The following is a 27574-nucleotide window of genomic DNA, read 5'->3' on the forward strand; positions in this document are numbered from 1 at the left end:
TTGCCTTATGATGAATGCAGTAAGTGACTGTATTATCATCAATAACGCGAACTAGACTATCTGTTTAGCACAAATTTCAGAACATTCAAAAACATAAAAAACGTAATCTTACCTATGAAATGTTCTGCCTTTGTGCTTTGTTTTCTTTGTTTGCTCGTTACTACACTCGTAGACAGCGCTAAAGTCCCACATCTTCACGTAATAACACTGTTTTGACTAGTGCGGTTGAATGACATTTGTCCTGGGAGCACTGTGCCAATGTGGCGGCGCTATAGACGCATGCTCAGGGTCCCTATGCGATATCTAGTGTATATATCTATGTCACAAATTGAGGAGCGGGGAAATGAGGCGGGGTGGAGCGACAACGCGGGGAATCCTTCACAAACTGAGGAGCGATCACAAACTGAAAGCGGCGAGAGCGTCAAAGTAGCCAGAAGTCATTCATTTTTTAACGAGAACCGGCGGCGAGAAACAGCACCGCGTCTTCATCGGGGACATGGGGCCCCCTAATCACACGGGGCCCCCCCCGCGGTGCGTGCCCTGCGGGCCCGTCCGCTACGCCACTGAATTTACTGCATCAGTTTACAGATACGATGAGTATATATCATGTCACTGGGCATCCATACAGCATGAAATAACCCAACAAATCTAAAAGAGTTTGATTTTGTGAATTAGGCCAAATGTTTTAGTGGTATACTTTTCAAACTTCATATAATGTCTTACCTTAATGTTTTTAAAATGAAAAGGCTCCTTGCAGTATTTACAATTTAGGGTCCGCTCTGGGCATTCTCTCTCATTGTGACGTTCAAGTTCATTGGCTCTTAAAAGCTCTTTGCATGATGGGCAGGGCAGGATCCTGAAGTCACATTTACCCTCATGGTTTGCCTATAAGAGATTAGGGAAAAAAAGCCATTAAGATGGTGTCCATGCAAATTGTCAAACAACGCTGTTAAAAACTAGTTTTGCTGCTAAGGTTTGCTAGTTTTAGTTGATCTCCCAGTCATGTAAATTAGATTTCTTAGGGACTAAACACACCAAAAACTCAAGGAGCCACTCTGCCTTTTTTGTTGACAAGAAAAAAAGAAGCGTGGTGCGCTTTATGATGCTAGGCAATGACTAAATCAGCTGTGTATTGTGTGAGTGTGTTGCTGTTGATATTAATGTAATTTAATATTTAATAATATTATGATGATATTCAAGATTTGTAAAGTCACACAGCTCCAGATAACTCAAAACAGCAACCACAAGTCTCTCCTCCATCTTCAAAAGTCTCAGTTGTTGTCTTGACAACACAAACACTGCAGGCGCCTCAACAGAAACCCCGCCTCTGCTTTCATTTGATTGGAGAAGGAAAAAGACACAACTGATGTAACACGCTTTTTACGATAAGAGTTGACTTGCAAGCGCACTGCAAGCAAAAGCAAAATCGCAAGGCAGAGCAGACGGTTAAACGAGAGGCACGCAAAATGCTCACAGGAATTAGTAAATTACTCAAAAAAGGCGCCTCCCAACTCAAAAATCGCGTTTGGTGTGATCGGACCCTTAAAGAGTTTTCAAGAGTTAGCATAAAGTGCAAGATACATTTACATCATTAAAACTGGATGTACTTACTGTACATGCACATAAAGGTTTTGGAAGCAACACATACAATGCACACAGCTCACAACTATGCTTTAAAATGTTTCTGCGCAGAACTGGTTGTTTCACAGTCAAAAGAGAAACAGGGAGACAGTACAACAATAACGGCACATCACTGAAAATGGCAAGAACAATAGACCCCTTTCACAGACTGAGATGACACATTCTCGCATTAACTGTCAAAAATATATTTTTTAAATATATTTTATTAAATCTCTAAAAAATATATATAAATACACACACAACACTTGTGTTTTGTTACATTGTCATTAATTCACAAGTAAAATAAAATAAAACAGTCAATGCTACTTCAAGAAAAGTTCCTAATACACCAGATGAAGTGAAAGAAAATCTTTCTTATGCGTATTCAACATATTTTTTTGTATTTATTTATTTTATTATTAACTCACAAAAACATGATTTTTTACTCTTGCTATTAGGGCAAATGACAGAGCAAAACATCATATTTAGTTAATTTATGTTCATCTCAATGAATGCTTTCCCCTATCTTTGTTGTGTGTGTGTGGGGTTGATGAACAATGTACAAAATTTAATTTCTAAATGACAAAAAAAAAAAAAATAATTCTCTTAATATTTTCAAGTCACAGACACCGAACAATAATGAATTTTTATAGTGTTCATGTGTCGAGTGAGGGCAGCTCTGTGGTTAGCACTGTCGCCTCACAGCAAGAAGGTCGCTGGTTTGAGTCCCGGCTGCACCAGTTGGCATTTCTGTGTTAAGTTTGCTTGTTCTCGCTGTGTTCACGTGGGTTTCCTCCGGTTGCTCCGGTTTCCCCCTCAGTCCAAAGATATGCACTATAGGTGAATTGAATAATCTAAATCGGTCGTAGTGTATGTGTGTAAATGCGAGAGTGTATTGGTGTTTCCGAGTACTGGGTTGCAGCTGGAAGGGTATCCACTGAGTAAAACACATGCTGGGTAAGTTGGGGGTTAATTCCGCTGTGTAACCCCGGATGAATAAAGGGACTACGCTAAAGGAAAATGAAAGAATGTGTCGAGTGCCTGTATTTGCACATACTTTCAAAATGAAGCATACTTTAATGAAGACTGGGTGTATTCAACTGTGCACATACTGTATGCCAAGTATACATTTGGCTTCAGTGGGGAATTTTCAGCTGCTCAGCCTGGAATATCAGTCTGCCAGACCGCTAGACAGCAAAGTAGCAAGCACTTTTTTTTAAAAAGCAGGGAAGGGACATGCAGTACCTCGTATTCTTTGATGGTGCCTGTCCAGCTGCACTCCTCATTGATACAAACAGCTTCAAGAGCTTCAACTTCTCTCTTAGCAGCATTATCAGGAAAAGCCTAAAAGAAATTACACAGAGTTGAAATAAGATCCCACTTTCAGTAATGCAGGTTATGATGCCTGCTTTCATTGCTTTAGAGCTTTTAAGTTAGAATGTGATTGCCTATAAATGTTTTATTATCATTACCCATTCAAGAAAAATAAAATTGAAAGTGATTTCAATTATATTATACCTCTGTTTTTTTTTTTTTTTTCATAATTACAACAGTGGTACAGACCTTTTTATCTTTATTTAATAAAAAAGCAAGACTTGAAAATACATATTAATAGTAGTTATGCTTGGTGTAAAGAAGCTTTAAATGTAAAAAAAAAACATACTTTTTTTCATAACGTGCTTCCTAGAATTCAGATAAGTACATTTTTAAAAAGACAAAGATTAATGTAATATAAAACAGATGAATTGTATTATTGATCTCTTCATGATTTTATTGTATGGGAAAAAAATAAAGTCATCCTTTTCCATACAGTGAAAAAAAAAAGATCCAAAAAAAAATAAATAAATAAAAAATCTGCTTAATTCTTTAGACCCTTTTCACATTTCAAGGTTTCTCAGTAGCAGAAGGCATCATAGCTAGGTAAACTCAATATTGTTTCACATGTTTAAGATTTCACAATTTTCAAACTATTTTGATGTCAATGACTATATCAATCTGGAATAAAGTCTTTGTTTTTACTTTTTTAAAGAGACTGCAATGCTCCTATGTGTTATCACTATAGCTGTAGAACAGAACACTTTATTCTATTTAATCAGAATGATTATTAAAACTTCAATAGTTATCAAAAGCAAGAGAATTCATTATTGATCTATTAAGCTGCATTATCTAATCAATCCATATAGCTACAAAATCAGAGTTATTAAAAAGAAATTAACTGTTTTAATGGTTAAAAATATTAAGACCTTTTATGCATTTAATGAAAATCATTTTACCCATACAATGAAGGGTAAGTCCGTTAAAGCTTATAATCACATTTAAAATTTCTTATAGTGCTTCAAGTAAAACAAAAATAAAACTTGTCTTTATACTTCTCAAAAATAACCAAAGAAGCCACAACTTCTGCAAACATTGTTGCAATAGTTACTGTGTAGAAGTAAAGAAAAGAAGTTTGTTTGTATTTTTGGTAAAACATTTTTTTTTTTTCGAATTGTTAAGGAACTTTATATTAGCCGCCACCGTCAATATTAAAAAAAGATATAAGAGTAATAATAACAATATTATTGATAATGAAAACAATAAAACTACTCATTTGTAACAGGAAGATTTTTTTAAAAAACTATAATGAAATATTTATTGATATTCAATTATAATTGCATCTGCATTTCAATGCATTTGCTTTCAATAATAAGCAGCACTATAATTAAAATCTGACTGTGTAATATAACAAATACTTACACAGCCCTGTTTCAAAATTGATGTTGGCTCTTCAAATATGTCCTCTTTTATGCAGGCACTGCATTTCTGTGGTCCGGAGCTGCGAGAGAAAAGAAGAGCTTTCATTATAGACAAGCACAAAAAGCCAAACTCGCTAATAAATACAAAAGACACATACAATAAGAGAAGTGTTCATCCTGACAACAGTCTGGCTATTGTAGTTTACAGCTAAACAAGAAGCCGAACACAACCTGACAGCCTGCATTTATTTATGTTCCCCGACATAAAACATAGTTTTACTGCTCGTATAACCCATAAAACATGTTGTAAAATGGCACGGGAGGCCTGACAGGTCGTGTTCATCTTTTGTAGTTGTCGTGTCAGGTGGGCCATCAGGACTGAATGCCGCTTACCTCACTGCTTTATTAAAACAATACGAACAGAAACGATGTCCGCACTGCGCCTGAAACGGTCTCCTAAGGATTTTCAGGCAGATATTGCACAGATGCTTGTCCTCCAGCTTGTTGGCGAGTATTTTCTTGGGAAAGCCAGGTTTGTTGCCTTCTAATGAAGATGGTGGTGAGGGTTCCTGTGCAGCCATTATTCCCGAGCGCGCATGTGACCAGGCTCCGGAGAAGAGACGCGGATCTTTCTACACATTTCACTACAAGGGGTTGCAAACACATGCTCTTAAATTGTGTTACATACTATGACCAGCGTAATATATGTAGTTAGACGAGTCTAAATAAACATAAGGTGAACTGTTTACACAGGCGTGACAGACAGACGTGACACAGGACACAATGCAAGACCGTCTTAATAAAAGTCTCACTGTAACTGCGTGGTACGTTTGCTGTTGTTGGGGGTCTCTTATTAATTGCAATACTTATAAATATTATAACGTTTTAAAACACCACATGTCCTACCATATTATTGTCCAACGAAAATTATAAAACCTCCTGCAGTGCTGTGAAACATTATATCAAATACATTCAGCGTTCTCGTCGTGTGCAGTCATAAGTATGACCATAATTTATTATTATTGTCAATATTATTTATAGTTTAGCTCCGAAATGTGAGTAACGTAACGACAGGCGTCGTGTTTTTGCCAGCTTTTCATGGATTGTAGCGTCCATCCACTAGAGGGGGCTGTTGCTGCTGATAATCATGACGACAACATAACTGCTTTGTGAAGCAAGACACTTCAACATGTTAAAACACAAAATAAAAGTCTCCTGGCTGTGTTAAAGATTTGAGTCCAAAACACAAGGGGTTTTCCAACCACAAAAAGTGTAATGCAACTTTATTTTTACATACAATAGGAGGTGGCCTGTTTAACTTAAGCAACTGATTTGATATGACCTATATTTTGACATTTTATTTGGAACAGTTTTAACACTTTTAATATTTATGATTTAATATGCATTATAATACGTTTATAACACTAAGCAAATATTATAATGACGCTTTCCCTGTTTCTTTCATTTCTCTGTGTGGAAAAAAATTAAACATAAGTAATTTGTTATTAAAACTGCATTCATTAATTTTACTTCAGCTTAGTCCCTTTATTCATCAGGGGTCACCATAGCGGAATGAACCGTCAACTTATCCAGCATATGTTTTACACAGCGGATACCCTTCCAGCTGCAACTCAGCACTGGGAAACATCCAAACACATTCATGCACATACTACCACCAATTTAGTTTATTCAATTTACCTGTAGCCCAAGTCTTTGGACTTTGGGGGAATCTGGAGCATCTGGAGAAAACCCACACGAACACGGGAAGAACATACAAACTCTACACAGAAATACCAACTGCCCCTGCCGGGACTCAAACCAGCAACCTTCTTGCAGTGAGGCAACAGTGCTAACCACTGAGCCACCGTACCGTATTGCCCTTAAAACAGTATTTTGTATTTAAAATGCTTAAAATAAGCATTTTTATCCTCCTGTGATACAAGTATCAAAAGCCATATCAGGACTGCTAAATATTCATATTAAATATTATTATAAATTATGTCACATTTTATTAGCTGCAGTATGCTCTTTTCTTATATTTATTTTTTATTTTAAAAAAGCCACTTTGATGCACAAACTAATCTAAATTTAAAGCACACATTGTGACACAAGGCTGCTTATAGTTTTTGAAAAATTAGTCATAAAGAAATATGCACAACTGGGAAAATAAAGCATGAGGTGCATTAAATATATCAATTCACAGGACACAATGTATCCATCTTAAAGGAATAGTTCACCCAAAAATAAAAGATTTGTCATAGCTTCTTTTTCCATAATATCTTTTTCTATGTTCAACAAAAAATCCATTCAGTTCACTCCGAGTAGAATTTATATATATATATATATATATATATATATATATATATATATATATATATATATATATATATATATATATAATTTTTTTTTTTTTCTGTTTTTGTGTTCCTTATTAAACAAAACATTCCGACAATGGTTTTCCAGAAAAAAAAAAAAAAAAAAAAACAGTTAAGAATGTACTTTATTACAAAGTATTGCCGGATACTAGAGTGCCCTGATTTATTATTGGTGCAACTAAAAAAAAAATCTATTCAAAGGGTAAAATTGAATGAATTTTCGATTAGTGTTGTAAATGAAATATTTATAATATGAACTTGCTTTTGGGGAAACCACTGATATCCATATTTTTCTCATACCATGAATGTCAATGGCTATAGCAGTTTGGACTCACTTTTTGGTTAAGGTTGTATTAGTTAACTATAGTATTTACTAACACAAACAATGAACAGTACATTTATTACAGTATATATTCATTTTTGTTAACATTAGTTAATGGAAATAAAGTTGTTTATTGTTAGATCATGGTAACTCACATTGCATTAACTAATGCTAACAAGCATACATTTGGATTTTAATAATGCATTAGTAAAGGTTAAACTATTTTAATTGAACAAACAAAAACAGTACGGTGCTGTATTGCTCTTATTCAAATGGTTGCTTGCAAATTTGGCATTTTTTAATAAAAATCACGAATTGTACTTTAAATAAATGCATTATATAAACATATTTTTGTAATCTATAATTCTTTTTAATTGGACACATCTAGAAATGAAAAATAATTCGACAAATACACATGCATCATATTTTGCCACACCACAGAGCCACTTAACCTTATTGTTGATTCATGATTATTTGCGATGTTTTGTCGGAGCATCTTCCCCTTTTATTTTGAAAATATCCATAACAATATCTCCGTCACCATCTGTCAGTGTTGCTGTTTTCGCGGAGACCGCCTATTGCTGATAGTGTACATTACTGTGTCATGAAACGAAAGCTGAACAGCGGTACTCTACACAGATCTACCTCTGGTCGCTATTAGTATATTACTATTTTCTGTGTAGATATACAGTGTCTAATGACTCGAGTCATATGACCAAGCGCTACTGGAGCGTTACAGCTCACCAGCAATGGACACTTTTCGCTATGGCAGCCCGGAAATTTAGATTAAACCACGTAGACTTTAAAGCTGCTATTGTGCCTAATATGTGGACAGAATACAGTTGACTGGTTTGATATCCATAAATATTTCCGAGAACAAGGACGAACTGTACTAGCGAAGAGTTTACTTCTGCAGCTTCAGGTGGTTGCTAACAAGCTTCAGCCATAAAAAAGGTAAGAGTGTAGGCTAACGTTAGTATGTCTAATCCTAACGTGTCTGTTGGAAATATAACTATACACAATAACTGTATACAGTCTCAGTGTTTACGTTAGTTTTTAAATAACTACAATACCATTGGCATCAGTCTGTTCAGTTTATACGGACAGAGTGGACTTTAAAAGTCACCTAGTAGAGAAATAATGTTTGCTTAACTTCGGTGATTTTCCCCTGTTTAAATATTAATATTTAACATAACAAATGCACGAAACTGTTTCATGAGATAAGAACTCGATTAATTATTGCTTTCTTCTCACAGACAATGGCCGAAGAAAACACACAATTTTGCAGTAATTGGTAAGAATGGATTAATTCACTAAATAAAATAAAGTCATAATGTACTCACCCAAATCCTTTTTCGGTTTAGCACAAAGGGGGATGTTTGGCTGAGGGACTCCTTGGTGTTCATTTCACTTTCATTTTCATTCTTAGCCTATAACGTCATTACAAATGAAAGTGGTGTCACTGACTTCGTCATTCTCCAGCTATAGCAATTGTAATATATAACGTTAATAATGTTATAATGCATTATCTTGCATCAGATAATTATTTTCATACAGGTTTTGTAACTTTAAACTCAATAAGTAATTTAGTTTTTAGGTGAACTAGCCCATAAATAATGATGTTTTGTAGTTTCGGTTTCACATCTAATGCTACTTTCGGTTATGCTTTCTGGGACAATTCCTTCAGAGTTATCACTAAGTCAAGGTCTTAATAGCAATGGGAGTGTTTAAGGATCACTACCTTATGCTCTCTGTCTGTAGCAAGCATAACATTCCAGAAGCCAACTTTACAACACATGAGATTCACTGTCGGAGGAACATTGCTCTGTGTGAAGTGTGCCAGGAGCCTTTTCCTCATGCTGAGCTTGTGCAGCACAAAGAGATGGACCATGCAGAGGTAAAGTCAAGCCATGATGTAGGATTAATTGATTTGATATGTCTTAATATCCCCAAGAAGAGTGTTGCAAAATTTAGTTCTAACCCCAGTTAGACACACCTGAACCATCTAATCAAGCTCTTTTTCGGTATACTAGAAACTTCAAGCAGGTGTGTCGAAGGAAGTGAACTATGCAGGACACCAGCCCTCTAGGACCGAGTTTGGGCATCCCCGGTTTAGTGTTATTTATTTTATAAATAAATAAAATTATATATTAAAAGTTTACTTACCCTTTATCCAAAAATAGATATTCATTTAAGAGGACACAACATTTGTTTTATATTTTTATGCTTGAAAAGATAAAATATTTTAGAGACTTGAAAATATTTTCATCATGTGCCATTGTAATTTTTAATCTAAATTTCTTATTAAAAGCTTTAATCTCTATGGTGAGCCTATGATAAGTGTTTATATTCAAAGTATTTTAGTTATTTTGGGTTGATCTCTGCAGAGTAGTCCAGTACCTGGGCGATTCATCATATCCAATAACAGAGAAAAGTAGCTCCCAAAATAATAATATTCTTAATAAATATATTCTTCAAAATAAGCATGGATTTTTTAATGCATGTATTTAATTGCTAGAGTGCTAATGGTTGTCTATTATAGCTTTAAACTCCGCCTTGCAATGACTGATGATTCTCTGATGAATGCTGCAGCTATACAAGGGTGGCACAATATTCCCTCCCTGAACAATGATCCGATCAATTCCTTACAAAAACAAGAATTGCCCTACATTTTAGTTCTTAAGCGATTTTAGTAGAATATACTTTACAATAGTGAAGGAGGGTGATGCGGTGGCTCAGTGGTTATAGCACTTCAGTCACCTCACAGCAAGAAGGTTGCTGGTGTGAGTCCCGGCTGGATTAGTTGGCATTTTTGTGTGAAGTTTGCATGTTCTCCCCATGTTTGCCATGGTTTACTCAGGATGCTCCGGTTTCCCCCACAGACCAAAGACATGCGGTACAGGTGAATCAAATCAACTAAATTGGCCACAGTGTACGAGTTTGAAGGTGGTAGGGCAGCTGCTGCATAAAAAATATGCTTAATAAGTTAGCAGTTTATTTCACTGCGGCGACATCTGATGAATTAAGTGACTAAGCCAAAGGAAAATGAATTAATGTTTAGTGAAGAAAAGATTATTTCTATTCTTATTTTATGCCATTAAAATCAGTACAAATAAAAATTTAAAAGAAATTTACTTTTGCTCACAAGTCTGCATTATTGGATCAACAAAATGAAAACAGTAATATTATGCAATATTATTTAAAATAACATTTACAGTAAAAAATAAAGAAATTTATTAATGTGATATATATTTTAAATTCATATCAGTGCCGTTATTTTGAACTTTCTATTCTTCCAAAATCTTGAAAAGTAAAATGCATCAGTTTCCACAAAAATAATCCATAGAAAAATTAAACCTTGATTATAATAAGAAGAATCATTGATCATGGTTCAGCACCAATAATAAATAATCAGCATATTACAGTGATTTCTAGTCACAAGAATCAAAAGAATAAATTTTAAAATCTATCTAAAAAAAAAACTCATTTTTAATGCAAATATTTCATAATTTTAGTTTTATATTATTTTTGATACAAACTTAAATGAGTTTCCTTCTTCTGTTAAACACAAAATAAGATATTTTAAAAAACTGAAAACCTGTATCTATTGACTTCTATTTTATTTTGGACAAAAATATACTACAGAATTCAATGGCTACAGGTTTCCAGCTTTATTATTTATAATTTTATTATATTTATTATATTTATAACAAGAATAAAAAATAAAGGTTTAAAACAAGTAAACCCAGTAAATGATTGCATAATTTGAGTGAACTATCCCTTTAAGGTTTCTAATTTTGACAAGTACTTTATGACTTGTTTCAAATAGCATGATATTAATATTGTTAACCATATTTAAAACGTTTTCCTTTATTATAGGTTGCTAATTACCAATCTTATCCTCTCTTTTTACAGGAACAGTGCAAATGTGGATTAAAAATAGAAAAAAGGTTCTTGGAGACCCACCAGGTACCATTGTGCATTATGAACAGCTATTCTTATGTTTTCATTAATGACTTCTGTAGATTTAACAACTTCTTGTTCCTCTCAGAGGTCAGAATGCAGTCATCGACTGGTCCCATGTCAGTTCTGTGATCTAGAGCTGGCCTCCTTTCAAGCTAAAGAGCATGAGGAGTACTGCGGGACCCGCACCGAGCCCTGTCCCGTCTGCAAGTGCAATGTTATGCTGAGAGAACAACACATCCATCCAGCCCTGTGCGGAAGTCTGACTCCACCTGAGGAGAGGCACAGTAGTAGGGCAGGGCCCCAGTCTCCTGGAGCATGGTTTGAGACACATTCCATCCATAACCTATTGAGGGCCCAGGAAAGGAGCCATAATAACAACAACACCGGGGCAGCAGACCGCAGAGGCCCACCACGACCCATTGAGGACAGACTGCATAACAGTACCAGAGGAACAGTGAGAGGAGGAACCAGGAGAAACACAGAAACGAGGAACAATGAATTTGCTTATTGTATGTATTATTCATCTTGTTTTATTAATTATTTAGAAACAACATTTAGAGTAAAATTCATGATATATTGGTTATCTGCATATACTAGACTCTATCTTAATCTATAGCTTTAATTGTGTATGCTTATTTCTGCCATATCAGTTTTTCATAGCAAAGTTGCCACAGAACAACTTCTGAACTCACAACCTGATGTCTTTTATACAGCCATGGGTTGCGGAAATGCTATTAAACATAATTGCATGCTGTTATACTAGGTACTAAGGTGGGTCAAAGCAAATGCCTTGCTTTTTATGCTGCATTGTGCCTGTATAAAGAATTTTAGGATGCCACAGAGCAGCCTTAATTTTCCTACAAAAAAGCCATACATCTGCTTTAACTGCTTTGCAGACTTTTTTTTTATCCAGAGCAACTTACAAATGAGGAAAATAGAAGCATTAAGACCAACAATATGTAGTTGCTGTGACAAGTCTCAGTTAGTCAAGCACAGCATTTTAACACAAAATTTGAATGAATGAACGGAATTAGAAAATAATGTGAAAATTGCGAGATCCAGCTGCTTGGGTCAAGTTAGGCTGGTCATTCCACCAGCAGAGAACAGTTAAGGTAAAAGTGATTTTATGGCTCTTTGGCTGGCACCTCATGAGCAGAATAGAAGCTTCTGCAGTAGACAGAGGTCTGAAGTAGTGAATTTAGTTAAAAGGTATCACAGCCAGTTGTTGTATTATAAGCAAACGTCAATGGCTTAATGTGACGTTTATGAGTGCCAGTTGGCAACTAGTGCAAACTGATGAACAGAGCTATGACCTGCAGTCTTTTCTTTAACTTCCACTCTTGCTGCCACATTTTAAATCAGTTGACAATAATGACTAAAAGGACTGCCAGGAGTGCATTACAATAATCCAGTCTGGACAGAACAAGAGCTTAAGCAAGGAGTTGAGTCGCATGCTCCAGAAGATCTCTCCAAAGCACAAATTATCCATCATCGACAAGCTATCCCTGTACCCAGGGCGCATCCCCTGCACTTAGTCAATGTCATTGTGAGCATTTATACTTCTGCTTTCTGTCAGCGTTACATTGCAATAACACTTCTGAAATTTAGTTGGCAGTTTGGTTTCTATGCTCCACTGTGTGAAGTTTCTTTGCCGGCGTTTACTCTGGAAATGCGTGGGATGCTGCTACTATAACAATGGTTAAAACTCACACTCATTGTGGGAAGAAAGTGGCGAGAACCAGCATTTGTTTAAAAACTTCATTCACAAAATAATCAAAACAAAAAGTATCCATTTTTATCTCCTACGTTACAGCAAAGACTATAGAACACACAAGCCATGTCACTCACATCTTTTTGAATAGGGTAAAGTGTAATAGTCACTATAGTGAATAAAGTCCACCTTCTAGTACAGTAGCCAATTATCGATCGCTATATGACGGATAAAACCCACCTTCTTGTACAGGAGCCAATCATCGATCACTATAGACTGAAGATATTCCGGGGGAGGGGTTTGGACCAGACGTGAATTTCTGCAGATTTTATGTGATTAGACGTTTAGAAATGAAACTAAAGAGACGGATGTTGTTTAATTTTATTGGTGATTTCTAATATGAAATTCAATGGTAAGCTTGGCAAGCAGTTTTGGAGAATTTGATGTTTCTCCATTCAGACAGAATGCACAAGCATACTGCTCGAGAAGAGTTTCAAAGATGGCTGCCGAGTGAAATACCTTGCCTTAAAGGGACTTTAGTCATAGTCACTCCACAGACTCTTTACAGAAACTGTTTAATGCCGCTCAGGTGGTGTAAATACTGTACGTTGTGAGAAAGTGAATAATTTGAAAGCTAATATTCTGAATATTGTGTAGGCAAAATGCAATAGCAGTTTATCCCTACAATAAACAATAGGTTTTGAATGCGTTTCAAACCTACACCAGAATATTATATGAAGTTTCATAAACTAATTTCGAGAGGAGCACGTGATATGATTGACTGCAGCCGGCCACTCATCTAAGCTCATTAGCTAGCCAATCCGAACGATCCAAACCCACTATAAATAACCTAGCTAAAATGTACACCCCTATCTTCGTTTTCCGAAGAAGCACAGAAGGACGGACACAGCTCCTCTTCAAATCCTCAAATCTTCATCTACCATACCATCGCCTGCGACATTAACTTCAACCTAGACCAACCTACTACAAATCAACAACGACAGCAACAACAAAACTCAAAAAATTCAACGGACACGCCATCATCAACTAAACAACAACATCATGGAAAGAGACGATACACCCGCTCCCCTAGGAACACCAGCACAAGGACAACAAGCCCCAACCGGAAACCAAACAAACACCGAAGCTCCCATAAGAGGCAGAAGACCCATCCGCTCTACAGTTTCAAGGACCCATCGCCGTACACAGTCTCCATCCCCCATAACCCCAAACCGCAACTTACCTTCTCCATCTTCATCATACGCATCTGCAAGATCCTCATCCCTCATCTCAAATAAAATGACAGTCGCCGAACTCCGTCAGACCATTACAAACGCCGGTATATCCATCCCCAACCGCTGCAACAAAGCTGAACTGTTGAAACTCTACGAAACCATCCCTTCACCAACTCCTCCCCCTCAGGACAGCAGACCAACTCGATCCCGGCACACCCCCTATCCTCAACCGACTTCTGCACAGCAAGCAACTAACCACCCCGGACCACCCAAGAAAGCAACCAGGAAAACAAATAAAAAGCTACCCCAAGCTACTGGACAGTCTGCACCCGTTACCATTACCTTTCAAAACACAGACAATCCACAGGAAAATCACGCCACTCCAGGACTTCCCACTCCCCTTCTCTGGCCTCCAGCTCCACTTTCCAGCGGAAACTCCATTCCTGCTCTTCCAGACATCTCTCCCTCTCTCAACCCTCCTCATTCTATTCTCCCTTCTAACCTTCCCCATTCTTCAACTCAGTTTTTTCCCACTCAAACTTTTCCTACGGTCCATAACGCCGTTCCTCTTTCTACTAATTTCCCCTCTTCTACTACCTCCTTTTTCCCCTCTACATCCCTCCACCAAGCACCCACTGTCATTACTAACCCTCCCCAACAGTCTACTCTTCGTACTAACATCTCTTCCGCACGGCCCCCCTTCACTCTAAGCACCGCCACACCCCTTCCCATTCCGCAAAATGCTCCAGTCCTGGAACCACCCCCGATCTCCAATGCCATCAGAAACCTCATCTTATCAGGTGCCGACATAGACCTTTCAACACTCCTTTCACCCATAGCACCTCCCTCGGCAGAGCGACAGGTGGATTGCGGCGAATTCACTATTACCCTTAAACCACCAGTCAGTTCACAAACTCGCACACTCTCCATTGCCGAATTTCACGTAGCCTTCGCACGATACACAGAAACCATCTGCTCAGTTTTTCCCCATAGGAGGCGCGAGCTGAATGACTATATGGCCATCATCTCAGAGCTCGCGCTCTCCTATGGGGGAACACATTTCTACACATATCATAAATTATTCTCAGCTAAATGCGCAATTCGCGTCACTCAGTGGAATCAGTGTACTTATTGGGGGGCTTTGGACACTGATCTCCACAACAGAGTATTCTTAGGATGTCGCAATCTATCCTGCGCGGTCTGCCGCTCTAACCTTCACCCGACCACTTCCTGTCCCTTCGTAATTCCCTCCGCCGATAAAGAACTACAAACCCCAAAATCCACCAGCTACGTACCTCGCCCTTCTACTTCCACTATCCCCTCCCTACTTCCTCCTCCCTCCTCTCAAAACCCTCCTTCTCAAATCTGTCAAAGCTTTAATATCGCTAGATGCTTTCGCCACCCGTGCAAATTCCTGCACACTTGTAGCTACTGCGGCGGCGCACACGCTCGTGTCGTCTGCCAAGTACTAAAAGCAAATAAAAAACATAGAAATTACTTGTCGACTCCTGTTGATATTTCTAATCTGTATTCTGAATTATGCTTGCACCCTGATCCTAATTTTTCTGAATTTCTCATTTCAGGTCTGTCTAATGGATTCCACCCTGGTGTTTCGACCCTTCCTTCCTATAACCTCGCATGTCCTAATCTCCAATCCGCTAACGCCGAACCAGATGTGGTGGATCATCTAATCAAGAAAGAGATCGATAATAAATTTATGATCGGTCCCTTTCTTGCCCCCCCGTTTAGCACCTATCGAATTAGTCCAATCGGCGTAGCAACCAGAAAATTTTCTGGGAAAAAACGACTAATAATCGACCTGTCTTCTCCTCATAATTCTGCCTTTTCAAGCATTAATAGTTTAATTTCACCCGATGAATTCTCATTGAACTACCATGACATAGACCAAGCAATTTCTCTAATTAAACTCGTCGGCCGTAACGCTTGGCTCGCTAAAGTTGACATTACGTCAGCTTTTAAAATTATGCCGTTACAACCTGATTTCTGGCACCTCTTTGGCATCAATTGGAAATCCCAATTTTATTTCGCAGTCCGTCTGACGTTCGGCTGCAGAAGCAGCCCCAAAATTTTCGACATGCTTTCAGAAGCTATATGCTGGATCCTCGCTAATAATTACGGAATCCCGCACGTAGTCCACCTCCTTGATGATTTCCTCATCATCTCTCCCCCCCATACCCCACCTGCTCAACACCTAGCGACTACTAAAGCAGTTTTCGCTAGGCTGGGTATCCCCCTTGCAGAAGAAAAAACCGCTGGACCCAGCACTCGCTTAGAATTTCTAGGCATTAATTTGGACTCCCAAAAATTTGAAGCTTCGCTGCCCAAAGAGAAAATTGATCGAATCATTTCTCTATCTTCCATATTTTTGGAGAAACATGAATGTTCTAAACGCGAACTGCTATCAATATTAGGACATCTTAATTTCGCCATGCGTATCATTCCTCAGGGACGCCCGTTTATCACTCACCTCTTACAACTCGCAGCTTCCGTCCACAGCTTAGAAGATAACATAACGTTATCCGACCCCTGCCGCAATGAACTCAGCCTGTGGATTTCCTTCCTTAAGTGCTGGAACGGCTGCTCATTCCTGCATAGCGATCTAATTGCATCCCCCGTAGACATCCAGCTATACACGGACGCAGCTCCCTCGGTAGGATTCGGCGGTTTCTACCAAGGCCGCTGGTTCGCCTCTGATTGGCCCTCTCAAATGCTGGAAACTCCTCTACCTCAATATTCGTCTGCTTTATTCGAATTATACCCCATAGTAGCCGCTGCCTTATTATGGGGAGACGAATGGTCTGCCTCTAGCATTCTCATTCACTGTGACAACGAAGCCGTTGTGCACTGCATTAACAGAGGGCGCTCTCACTCTCCCGCTTTAATGCCGCTTCTCCGTCGCCTTATTTGGACCGCAGCCAAAAAACAATTTATCATAACTGCTATACATGTGCCCGGTTTTCATAACCAAATTGCTGACGCTCTTTCTCGCTTTCTTTTCCAGAGATTCAGACAACTAGCGCCGGAGGCAGAGCAGCACCCGACTCCCATCCCTCCTTATTCAGAGATGATATTCCAATAAATCATCCAATGCATGAGCTGCACCAAACATCCATATCCCTCATTCTGCAGGCTGTGGCTCCAAGGACCTTACAAGCATATCTCACTGCATGGAAAACATTCAAACACTTTCATTTCACATACAACACCATATTCCCAGATTTCTCCCTGCTTACAATAAGCTCATTTATTACATACCTTCATTTTCATAAAAACATGCAGGCAAACTCCATTAAGAGCTATTTAAGTGGTATTCAGTTTTTTCACAAACTCATGTACGGCTCCATTTCTGAATCCATTGCCAACTCTCAAGTCAGCCTTCTTATTAAAGGCATACAGAAAGCACGCCCCCCCACCCCAGATGCCAGATTGCCCATCACACATAACATACTCTCCAAATGCATTTCCACGCTCAGGAAAGGCTACACATCTTTTCATACAGACCGCACACTAGATGCAATGTTTATTCTTGCCTTTTTCGGATTTCTCAGATGTTCTGAATTTACAGTAACATCAAAATTTGATCCTTCTATTCACCCCACTATAGCTGATCTGACCCTGATTGATGAGGAGACAATTTCTTTCCTCATCAAACAAAGCAAAACAGATCAATCAAGAAAAGGACATTGCATCTACATATTTAACATTCCCTCCTCCACAAGCCCCTTCCAAACACTCCTAGCTTATATTCACTATAGGAAATCACTAAGCAACAGTCCCTTAGCCCCCCTGTTCATAGACGACACACACAACCCAGCGACACGCTTTTGGTTCCAAAAACACCTCAAAGCTACCCTACATCATTCAGGCTTCCCATCAGAATCATACTCCAGCCATTCATTCAGAATCGGAGCCGCCACCACAGCCGCACACAAAGGGTTAACGCAACAACACATACAAACACTTGGAAGATGGTCTTCCGACGCCTTTAAATCTTACATCAGGCTGAGCCACAGCCATCTTAAGGAAGCCCAGAGGACCCTCACTAGCAGAAATGCCAATCCCAGCGGCCAAGGGCACAGGCATAATCCAGGGACAAGTCAAGACCCAGCCATGCCAGCTCCCCAGGGGCGGAAGAGCTACCCAATTATGTAAAGGAGCAGGCACGACCCAGCCTCCTAACGGTTTCCCTCCTTCCAGCTTGAGTTGCACTCAGCTTCTCTACCTAGACACTCACCTTACTACAGCAGACGTTCCTCCTGCCCAAGCCCCCTTCTGCCACTCCGCCCCCCCAGGCCGCTGCCACAGAAGTCTCCACTGCCCCCACCCCATTCTAGGACTTCTGTAGGACCCCGCCCCTTGGATCTGAACCCGTACAACGTTACACAGAGCTTTGATTCCGGCAGGAATCATAATAGTCTTGCCCCAGCCCTAGCTTTTATATATTATATATCATTTCTTATAATGCTATATAATATAGTCTTATTTTATTTTCTCTGTTCGATTTGTTTTATATAAATGTATATTCATATGCACCCACGCATATAAATATAAATTTATATATAGTGCCGCCACCCTCATGCTCAGTTCCCGCTGGAACACTCCCAGAGCACCTATTCCGCCCGTCACCCTCTAGTAGAAGTCTCCATCTCCCCATCATCTCTCCCGACTCCTACTGGAGTTGGCCACAATTAGCTCACCCAACCCTGAGCTGTGACACGAGCACGAGTCACTGACCCTCCCCGGCCCTAGACCTTATTTTTCTTTATTTCTTATTTATTTTTCACATTTATCTTTTATTTTTAAATTTATTTATATATCTATATATCTATATGCACCCACGCATATAAATATATACTTATATATAGTGCTGTCACCTTCAAGCTCTAACACTCGCAAGAGTTGCTCACGAGCATTCTACCCCCGCAGGGGTCATCTCCCAAACGCCACTCACCCTTCAGCTGGGGCCTCCACCTGCCCTCCATCGTTCCCGTCCCTAGCTGGAGATGGCACTTGCAGCTCTATCTCCCGCTGGAGAGCCCAAAAGAGCTAGACTCCCGCTGGAGTCAAGTAAAATCGCCCCCCCAAGGCCTTAGTTTTTTCCCCATTATATATATATATATATCTATATATCACATATACATATATATTTATATATAGTGCTGTCACCCTCAAGCTATAACTCTAGCAAGAGTTGCTCCCGAGCATTCGACCCCCGCAGGGGTCATCGCCCAACCGCCACTCACCCTTCAGCTGGGGCCTCCACCTGCCCTCCATCGTTCCCGTCCCTAGCTGGAGATGGCACTTGCAGCTCTATCTCCCGCTGGAGAGCCCAAAAGAGCTAGACTCCCGCTGGAGTCAAGTAAAATCGCCCCCCCAAGGCCTTAGTTTTCCCCATTATATATATATATATCTATATATCGCATATACATATATATTTATATATAGTGCTGTCACCTCACAGCTCTATCTCCGCAAGGAGTGTTCCTCGAGCAATTACTCCTTAGGAGCCCCTGGCCCCCCCGCAGCCCTAGTAACCCCCTCATCCAGCTGGAGTCCTCACGTTTCACTCCTCATCATTTTGACTCCAACTGGATCCCCGTCCATCCCACAGCTCTGACCCCCGCTGGGGTTTCCCTTAGTTTCTAATCCAGCTGGAGTATTTATAGCCCACGCCAACTCGGCACGGGCTCCCGCAAGAGCCCGTATCCCCCTTGGCTCCCATCGGAGCCCCTTCACTTTCAACCACTATATCCAGCAGCCGGATATAGCATTTCAAGCCTTTCGGGGAGTTTCTTCGAATACACGGCTGCTGTCCCGAGTCTCATGCATTTGGGGAGCTCTCGAGAACACCTGACCTCGTACTCCCCTCACATGCTTTATGGACCTGGCGGGAACCCTGGGCTCAACTATCTCCGAGCTCAGGGTTCTCTCCCGGGACAGCATGCCAAACCTGCTAACTTGCTAACAAGTTGTCAAACAGTATCTAAGTGTGAACTCTTGAAATGAAGTTTCATAAACTAATTTCGAGAGGAGCACGTGATATGATTGACTGCAGCCGGCCACTCATCTAAGCTCATTAGCTAGCCAATCGGAACGATCCAAACCCACTATAAATAACCTAGCTAAAATGTACACCCCTATCTTCGTTTTCCGAAGAAACCCCCCATCCACCCCTTCTCCTCCTTTCCTCTTTTGCCGAGGGGAGCTCTCGAGAACACCTGACCTCGTACTCCCCTCACATGCTTTATGGACCTGGCGGGAACCCTGGGCTCAACTATCTCCGAGCTCAGGGTTCTCTCCCGGGACAGCATGCCAAACCTGCTAACTTGCTAACAAGTTGTCAAACAGTATCTAAGTGTGAACTCTTGAAAGGAGCTTTGTCTGGGATTTTGCAGGATGCTCGAGGGGAGAACTAACCTTTCACTCTGCTCATTTCCTCAGTGCTGGATCAGGAAACGGAGCTCGGGAACAACAACAACAGCCTGCTGTGGTCTCTGGGACAACTGCCAGACTACGAGTCGTCCAGTCTGGACTACATGCTGGCCCTCAGCCTGCAGACTGAAGGTGACTTGGAGGACCCCCGACAAGAGGGTGTGTGGACTGATGTATGGGACCAACGCATGGGAAGGACTCCAGCCCATAGCAATCTCACTTCCCAGCTCTCCTCCAACACCAGCAAGAACTGCACCACAGCTCCCCCTAAAACCCACACAAACCTGGGCCAAAGCCCTTCCTCAAACATCATGCTGCCTTGTGAGTTCTGTGAAGAGCTCTTTCCAGAGGAGGACCTCATCTTACACCAGGTAAGTGATGAGGTCTCAATTATCCCATCAGCTTAAACTCCCTCTTGGCTTGATATTTAAGCCTCTTGTGTCTCTATAGAGCTGGACAGTGGTGCCTCTATAGTCGATTCTTTAGAGTGCCTTTACATGTCTACGCTAACAGAGTACAACATAAGCCATGTTTTTCACAGCAGGCTTTTGTAATGTCAGCCCTGATGTTGAATCTCCCACTCCATTCGTTCTTGTCAGGTCTCTATTGTTTCACAATGTGGTGTTTTGTTTCCATGGGAACCTCCTCGAATTTCAGCCCTCTAGGTTCTCCCACAGGCCGAACCCTGATCAGATTCGTCTCCGCTTTCTGGGGCTGTACAAGAGGGCTGTGTTTTCAGAGTCACTTGTTTTGGGATTTTTGGCGTGAAGTAAATATTCTGTTTTTGTCTTCCAGACCGGCTGCAGTCCAGCCTCTGCTATCGCTTCCTTCAGTAAACAAGTTCCTTCTCTCCAATATGAAGACATCATCCCTCAAGGGACTAGCCATGTCATTCCTCCTCGAACACCCAGTCCACCCACTCTGCCTCTCTCCGTTTCTCCAATTTCCTACAGTTCCTCCTCCAGCCCAGTTGAGGGTGATGTGCTCATTCCTTGTGAGTTTTGTGGCGTTGCCTTGGAGGAGAATGTACTCTTTCACCACCAGGTATGACAACCTGTGCTTTTCTTTCCTCCAATTTGTAGCAGTCATTAAATAGTTTTACATGCTATAGAATAAAGTGTTTTTAAAGGGCTCTTATAATGAAAATCATCTAGTGTGTTCACAGTCATATTGGAGAGATAGAAAGACAATAAGTCTCTTAAAAATGTTCTGACAATAAATATAGGATCCAAATCCCTCCCATTTTGACGCCCACCGCAACGTGACCTAAGAGGGCAGTTTCTCCGCCCACCGAATTGATTGACAGCTGCGTATTAACATGTCTCTGTAGTAACATGTATAATCATGTCCACAAGACAAGATGTTCGCAAAGCAACTGGGATTAAATGATCTGTTCAGCTCTCTGTGACCAGCAGCACCTCAAGAACGAGTTTTACAAGTTAAAACAGTGCATGTTTGTAATAAAGACAGTAAAATTGCTGTAATTTATCACCACAGCTGCATGTCAGTACAATTATAAAAGAAGATGTTTCAATCCTGGTTTGTGGACTTAAGTCAGGTTTATTTTTTACATTAAAATAACGGATATTTATACAGCAGTGGATATTAATGTGTATCCTGTCACATTTGCCTTGCAAAACTAAATGTGCTAAATGTGCAGGTACGGGCACAAACTTTATATTGAAATTGTGTGTGACTCGTCGTTGTAGCTAGGCTTCAATTACCTCCACAACTAATACATCAAATAACTGCTCGGATAGTTCTTAATGTAGTAAGCGAGATCGGCTTCATTCTTGTCTTTCACTGTGCTGCTTACGCGTGAGACACAGCAGGAGAAGCTACACCCATCATAGCAATAGTGGGTCCCACTTTATATTAAGTGTCCCTAACTACTATGTACTTACATCAAAAAAATAAATACAATGTACTTACTGTGTTTATAATGTATTTGAGAACACTTGTGGTGCTTTTGAGTTGGGATAGAGGTTTGGTTATGAACAGGTTTGGTGGCGTGGGCAGGTTTAAGAGTGGGTTAAGGTGTAAGGGATGGTCAACAGTGTATTTACAAATGTAATTACAAAAGTTAATTACAGATGTAATTACATACAGGTATTTAATCAAGCATAAGTACACAGTAAACACATGTATTTACACAATAAGTACATTGTAACAAACTATTAATTCCTATGTAAGTACATATTAGTTAAGGCCACTTAATATAAAGTGGGACCCAATAGGGTGCGATCTCTTTGGCTCAGGCACTAAAACGGCTACAAAGTCAAAAAAGCTCAAACTTCCTGTGTACACAAAGGTATAATAAACAATCTGATGGGTATTTTAAATATAATGTATTATTAATAATGTGAAACTTTACAAACACATTGGAGATGCAAAATACTTATTTTAAATCTTGAAAGTAGTAAAATAGGTGCCCTTAAAGTTCAATTTACAATTTAAATTTACAACTGTTAAATGTTCCTTTTACCCAAGATTAAATGCAGGTTTAAAAGGGTTAAAAAGTGCTGAAGCAGTTGATCAGCTACAAGAAACAATACATAAAAGTAAGAAACTATGTATGTGGTTTTGTTTTTTTTTCAATAAATACAAATAAATAAATATAAAATTCAAAGGGTAAATATTTAAAGAATACTTTATGGAAATCGGTTCATTGAAGGACATTTTGTTACAAAATCTATCTATTTGTATGAAATGGCACCATTTCATTTTTAAATGGCAGGAAAATTGTTGGGATTTTAAAGTATAAAATATTTTTCAAGATTCTTATAAATATTATCAGAAAAATGCTTTTCAAGTTTTCATAAATGAAATACTCCACTTACTTGAGGGATTTTGCCTTTATCCCACTAAATGAGCAACAAATTACAAGATGTAGTTAATTAGTAAACATTAGGAAAAAAATGTTTTGCAAAAACAGCAGTTTCTTAAATGTAATGAAAAATCCCTACAGACAAAATAATAACATTTTATGATTAATACAAATGAATAACAATACATTTTGATAGTATTTAAATTTATTTAAATGGTATATTTTAAAATAAACTTATATTGCAAAAAAAGAGCACCATTTTATTTTCATTGCCCAAGTAGTGTTAAACAAAATCCTTCTACATTTTTTTTTGCAAACTTTTTAAAATGGCAAAAAAAAATAAAATTGTAATAGCAGGACAATTTGACAATTTTGACAATTTCAGAAATGAAATACATGCTCCAATAATTTTATGTCTGGTTCACAAAATGGGCACTCCTTACAATTCAAATTCAATCTGTGCTCCAAAACATTGGGAGAACACATTTATGTTATTGTTTTGCAATTTGGCTTGTACATTCAAATTCACTTGAATGTACGCACACTTTCCCTTATGCTTAGATCCAATCAGTTTTGAATCATTCATGATTTGTTTCTGCCAGTACGTTTAACCACTTCTCTAAAGAATGTAAACCAAAAAGCACGGTGTGATTTTGATGACACACTTTAATCTTTTGAAACTGTACAGGACAAGTGTGACCTCCGGCCCCATACAGCTTATTTTGTTGATGGAGTGTCTTCACGAAAACCTCATCACACCACCAAAGAGACCCACGAGAGGAGATCGCCTGAGAGGCAGAGGAGGGTGAGACATCAAGGTGAGGCACCACAACACATTAACAACTTTAAAATCCACTCAAAGGATTAAAACTTTGCATCCAAAATTGAAAGTTGCCTCACCCTTTGCTCTTCTTCAAGTGGTTTCAAACCTTTGAGTTTCTGTTTTCTGTTGAACACAAAAGAAGATATTTTGAAGAAAGTAGGAAAAACAAATACTACAGAGGTCAATGGTTACAGGCATTAAATATCTTCTTTTGTGTTTAATAGACAAAAGAAACTCAAACAAGTTTGTTAAAAGTAAAAGTTGAGTAAATCAGTTTTGGGTGAAATTGGTGTCGCCACTGGCTTGCATGGTTCGGGACTTGTGGAGCTGCGCAACAATGGATTTGCTCTTCAACGTTTGGACTTTCAGCAGTGAAAATGAAACCTCACTAAACTGAAATAAACTGAACTTAAACGTAAAACTAGACTGACACACTGACTGTTTCAACTTACTATAATCGTCTATGTTAAGCTGCTTTGTCACAATCTACATTGTAAAATCGCTATAGAAATAAAGATAAAAAAATAAAGATTATTTAAATAAAGATTAAATTAAATTATCTTTATCATTGTACTCCCTGAATGTGTTTTTGCAGCTGACCCAGATGAGGAGCTCCTGCAGCAGACGGCTCACGGGTGGCAGAGAGGCTCCTCAGCTTTAGACCAGTGGCCCTCAGCCCACAGTTACACCAAAAACACCAATGCTGAGCAGCAGGTCAAGAGCAGGAACCAAAGGCGCAGAGCTGTAGAAGTCAATACGTATCTCAGCGACAGCCCAAAGCCCCATTCTACAACTACTTCGGGGTAAGAAATTTTCTTTGGATATCCCCATATGTGTATATACAGTAATGTGTGTGTGTGTGTGTGTATATATATATATGGCCTGATCCGGAAGTGAGGTGTAAAAGGTGTAAATAGAAGGTGGTATTAATTTCCAAGTGTCAAAAATAATGTCCAGTGTAAAATATTTATACAGTGTCCCAGTTTCACCAATATATATACAAAATTAAGCAGAAAAAAAAAATCAAGGTACCAAACAAAACCCACATACATAGTAAGAAAATATAAAGGCGTACACTCACCGGCCACTTTATTAGGTACAACTGTCAAACTGCTTGTAAATGCAAATTTCTAATCAGCCAATCCCATGGCAGCAACTCAATGCATTTAGGCATGTACTTTAGATGTGGAAAATTAGAAAACTGAGCTGAAAATTCGCATAGGCTCACCAAAATTGAACAACAGAAGATTGGAAAAACGTTGCTTGGTCTGATGACTCTCAATTTCTGCTGCAACATTCGGATGGTCTGGTCAGAATTTGGAGTCAACAACATGAAAACATGGATAAACATCCTGCGTTGTATCAACGGTTCAGGCTGGTGGTAATGGTGTAATGGTGTCAGGTATATTTTCTTGGCACACTTTATGCCCTTTGGTACCATTGTGTAAACGCCACAGCCTACCTGAGTATTGTTGCTGACCAAGTACATCCCTTTATGATCGCAGTGTACCCATCTTCTGATGACTACTTTCGGCTACCACGCCATGTCATAAAGCACAAATAATCTCAGACTGGTTTCTTGAACATAACAATGAGTTCAATGTAATCAAATGGCCTCCAAAGTCACCAGATCGGAATCCAGTAGAGCACCTTTGGGATCTCTGAGGAATACTATGCCACGAAGAATTAAGGCAGTTTTGAAAGCAAAAGCGAGTCCAACCCGATACTAGAAGGTGTACCTAATAAAGCCGGTGCATATACGACAGCTCAAAAACAAAACTACATACATTACAGATTAAGTAGAGATGCACAATATTATTAAAGTGTTCATCCGATAATGTTTTAAATGTAAATATCAGAATCCGTCTGACTTGGCGGTAAGATCACGTTTACGGTCAGCCTGCTGTAATATACTTTTTTGCCTGCAGTCTAGTCATTCTTAAGGTGAATTTTAGTAATGAAAGTAAAATACACAAAAAAATATCAATTTGTCATAAAATCTGATGTAAGATTTGATTTAATGGCTAGAACCTAAGTCTTTAAATCAGTAGTTTGGTTTTCCATAAGATCGCCCCCAAGCAGCCTATTATTTGGGAGTGCTGTGTTACAATGATACATAAAATGAAAACTAATTCTAATTCTGTGTGGAAAACAAGCATTATTAAGTGTCATATAATCTCTAGTCTGATTTGATTTATTGTTCTGAAGCTGCAGCTTAGAAAAGTCACAAACCAGACACTTGTTAATTACCCATTCTTTCTTAATAATAAAACAAAACATATAAATAAATAAAAAAAATACGAGATTACTACTTCTATTGACTATCAGCCAAAAAGAGTCTAAATATGGACCTGATATTAGTAAAAATCCAATATCATGCATCACTATACTAATGTTAAGAGAAAAATAATAATTGTGAAAAATAGTATTACAATTGAGTCTATTTTCCTGATGGCAGAACTCCACACAGAGGAAGACTCGAAGGTCGAAGGAATGAGAAAAACACAGAGACACCAAAGGTATGCATGTATATTACTAAAAGAACATAAACCAAATTTAGAAAAGCTATAGTTCTTCAGATTGGATGTAAACCTGAAGTAATACTTAATTTTTGGCATGTTATTAATCACTTTTTGTTCCCCAGGTGCCTAAAAAACATAACGTTGAAAAAGAGGAGGAGTAGAAAATGAGGAAGTAAACCTTTTTTAGTTTCTCACTCAAACCTCAAGCAGTGACCTGTTGTTGTGGTTTGTAGGCAATTATGTTTGTGTTTATAAAACATTTACATATCCATGTGAATTGATCAATTCTTTGGCTTGTAAATGGATTTCTTTGATTGCACTAGTTCATTTTTTTCTTCTTCGTACTTTTTTCTATGTTGTTTGTATGTAATTTTAACAGTTTTAAGCTTTGCCTTTGTTTGGTTTGAAAGACATTGAAGAAATGTTTTATATTTGAAGGAAATCTCCACACGTTGTAGTATAAATATAGAAACTCCCTTAACCCTTTGCTGTAATGTTGTATGCTTTAGTTAATGCAATGGTTAACATGAACGATACTGCATTTATTGATCCTGGTTAATATTATTTTTAACATACACAAACTCTAATAAACCTGTTACCAACATTACATAAATTTAACATTAACAATGATTAATAAATGCTGTAAAATAATGATACGGAATGCATTAACTGATGTTAACTATAATCTAAAGCATAACATAATTTTACTGTAAGCCTGTCTGTTTGGTGGAACAATTGGTTATTTTGTTGAGAGGATTGTTTATCTTCCTTTGCTCATGTATCCATCACATCTTTTCAATAAAAAGATTTTGCTGTGGCTGAAAGGGGACGTCTGGAGTTTTATTGATTTTTCATTCAATCATTTGTTTATTTTCTTTATTCATTATTCATTTCGATTAGACGTTTTCATCTCCTTATGGTTGAACAACTGATTGAATGCTGAGGTTTATTTACCTGTCTGATTTCAGATTATATTACACTGTTG

At 38.7% G+C, this 27574-nt stretch overlaps 2 protein-coding genes across 7 annotated transcripts in view; one reads left to right on the top strand and one right to left on the bottom strand.

Annotated features, from left to right (window-relative positions):
* traf2a (Tnf receptor-associated factor 2a) overlaps nt 1-5476 on the bottom strand; it is a 77916-nt gene extending 72440 nt beyond the window's left edge. For all 3 annotated transcript variants that reach the window (XR_012406884.1, XM_073952210.1, XM_073952209.1), the window contains exons 1-5: nt 5262-5476; nt 4749-4999; nt 4357-4435; nt 2866-2964; nt 724-885 (exon numbers count right to left, since the gene is read on the bottom strand). Coding sequence is in view for 2 of the 3 variants with exons in the window: in XM_073952210.1 (XP_073808311.1) it covers nt 724-885; nt 2866-2964; nt 4357-4435; nt 4749-4936 (528 nt within the window). In the remaining variant the exon portion in view is untranslated. The remainder of the gene's footprint in view (nt 1-723; nt 886-2865; nt 2965-4356; nt 4436-4748; nt 5000-5261) is intronic.
* A 2118-nt stretch (nt 5477-7594) lies between these two features.
* Nucleotides 7595-27413, top strand: trafd1 (TRAF-type zinc finger domain containing 1). Of its 4 annotated transcripts, none has more exons than NM_001089515.1 (11): nt 7595-8006; nt 8309-8346; nt 8814-8949; nt 10968-11021; nt 11104-11527; nt 20427-20788; nt 21213-21461; nt 23933-24062; nt 24663-24870; nt 26526-26586; nt 26712-27413. In NM_001089515.1, the coding sequence occupies exons 2-11, from the start codon at nt 8312-8314 to the stop codon at nt 26748-26750; spliced, it is 1698 nt and encodes a 565-aa protein (NP_001082984.1). In that variant the 5' UTR covers nt 7595-8006; nt 8309-8311; the 3' UTR covers nt 26751-27413. The 4 variants fall into 4 exon arrangements, 3 of the variants coding, with proteins under 3 accessions (NP_001082984.1, XP_073805725.1, XP_073805724.1); XR_012405662.1 differs by having other exon boundaries at nt 7611-8006; nt 21213-22275; nt 22655-24062; XM_073949624.1 differs by having other exon boundaries at nt 7611-8006; nt 11104-13468; nt 20361-20788.
* The last annotated feature ends 161 nt before the right edge of the window (nt 27414-27574 follow it).

The sequence above is a fragment of the Danio rerio genome, chromosome 5, assembly GCF_049306965.1.
Source record: "Danio rerio strain Tuebingen ecotype United States chromosome 5, GRCz12tu, whole genome shotgun sequence".
Taxonomy (NCBI): Eukaryota; Metazoa; Chordata; class Actinopteri; order Cypriniformes; family Danionidae; genus Danio; species Danio rerio.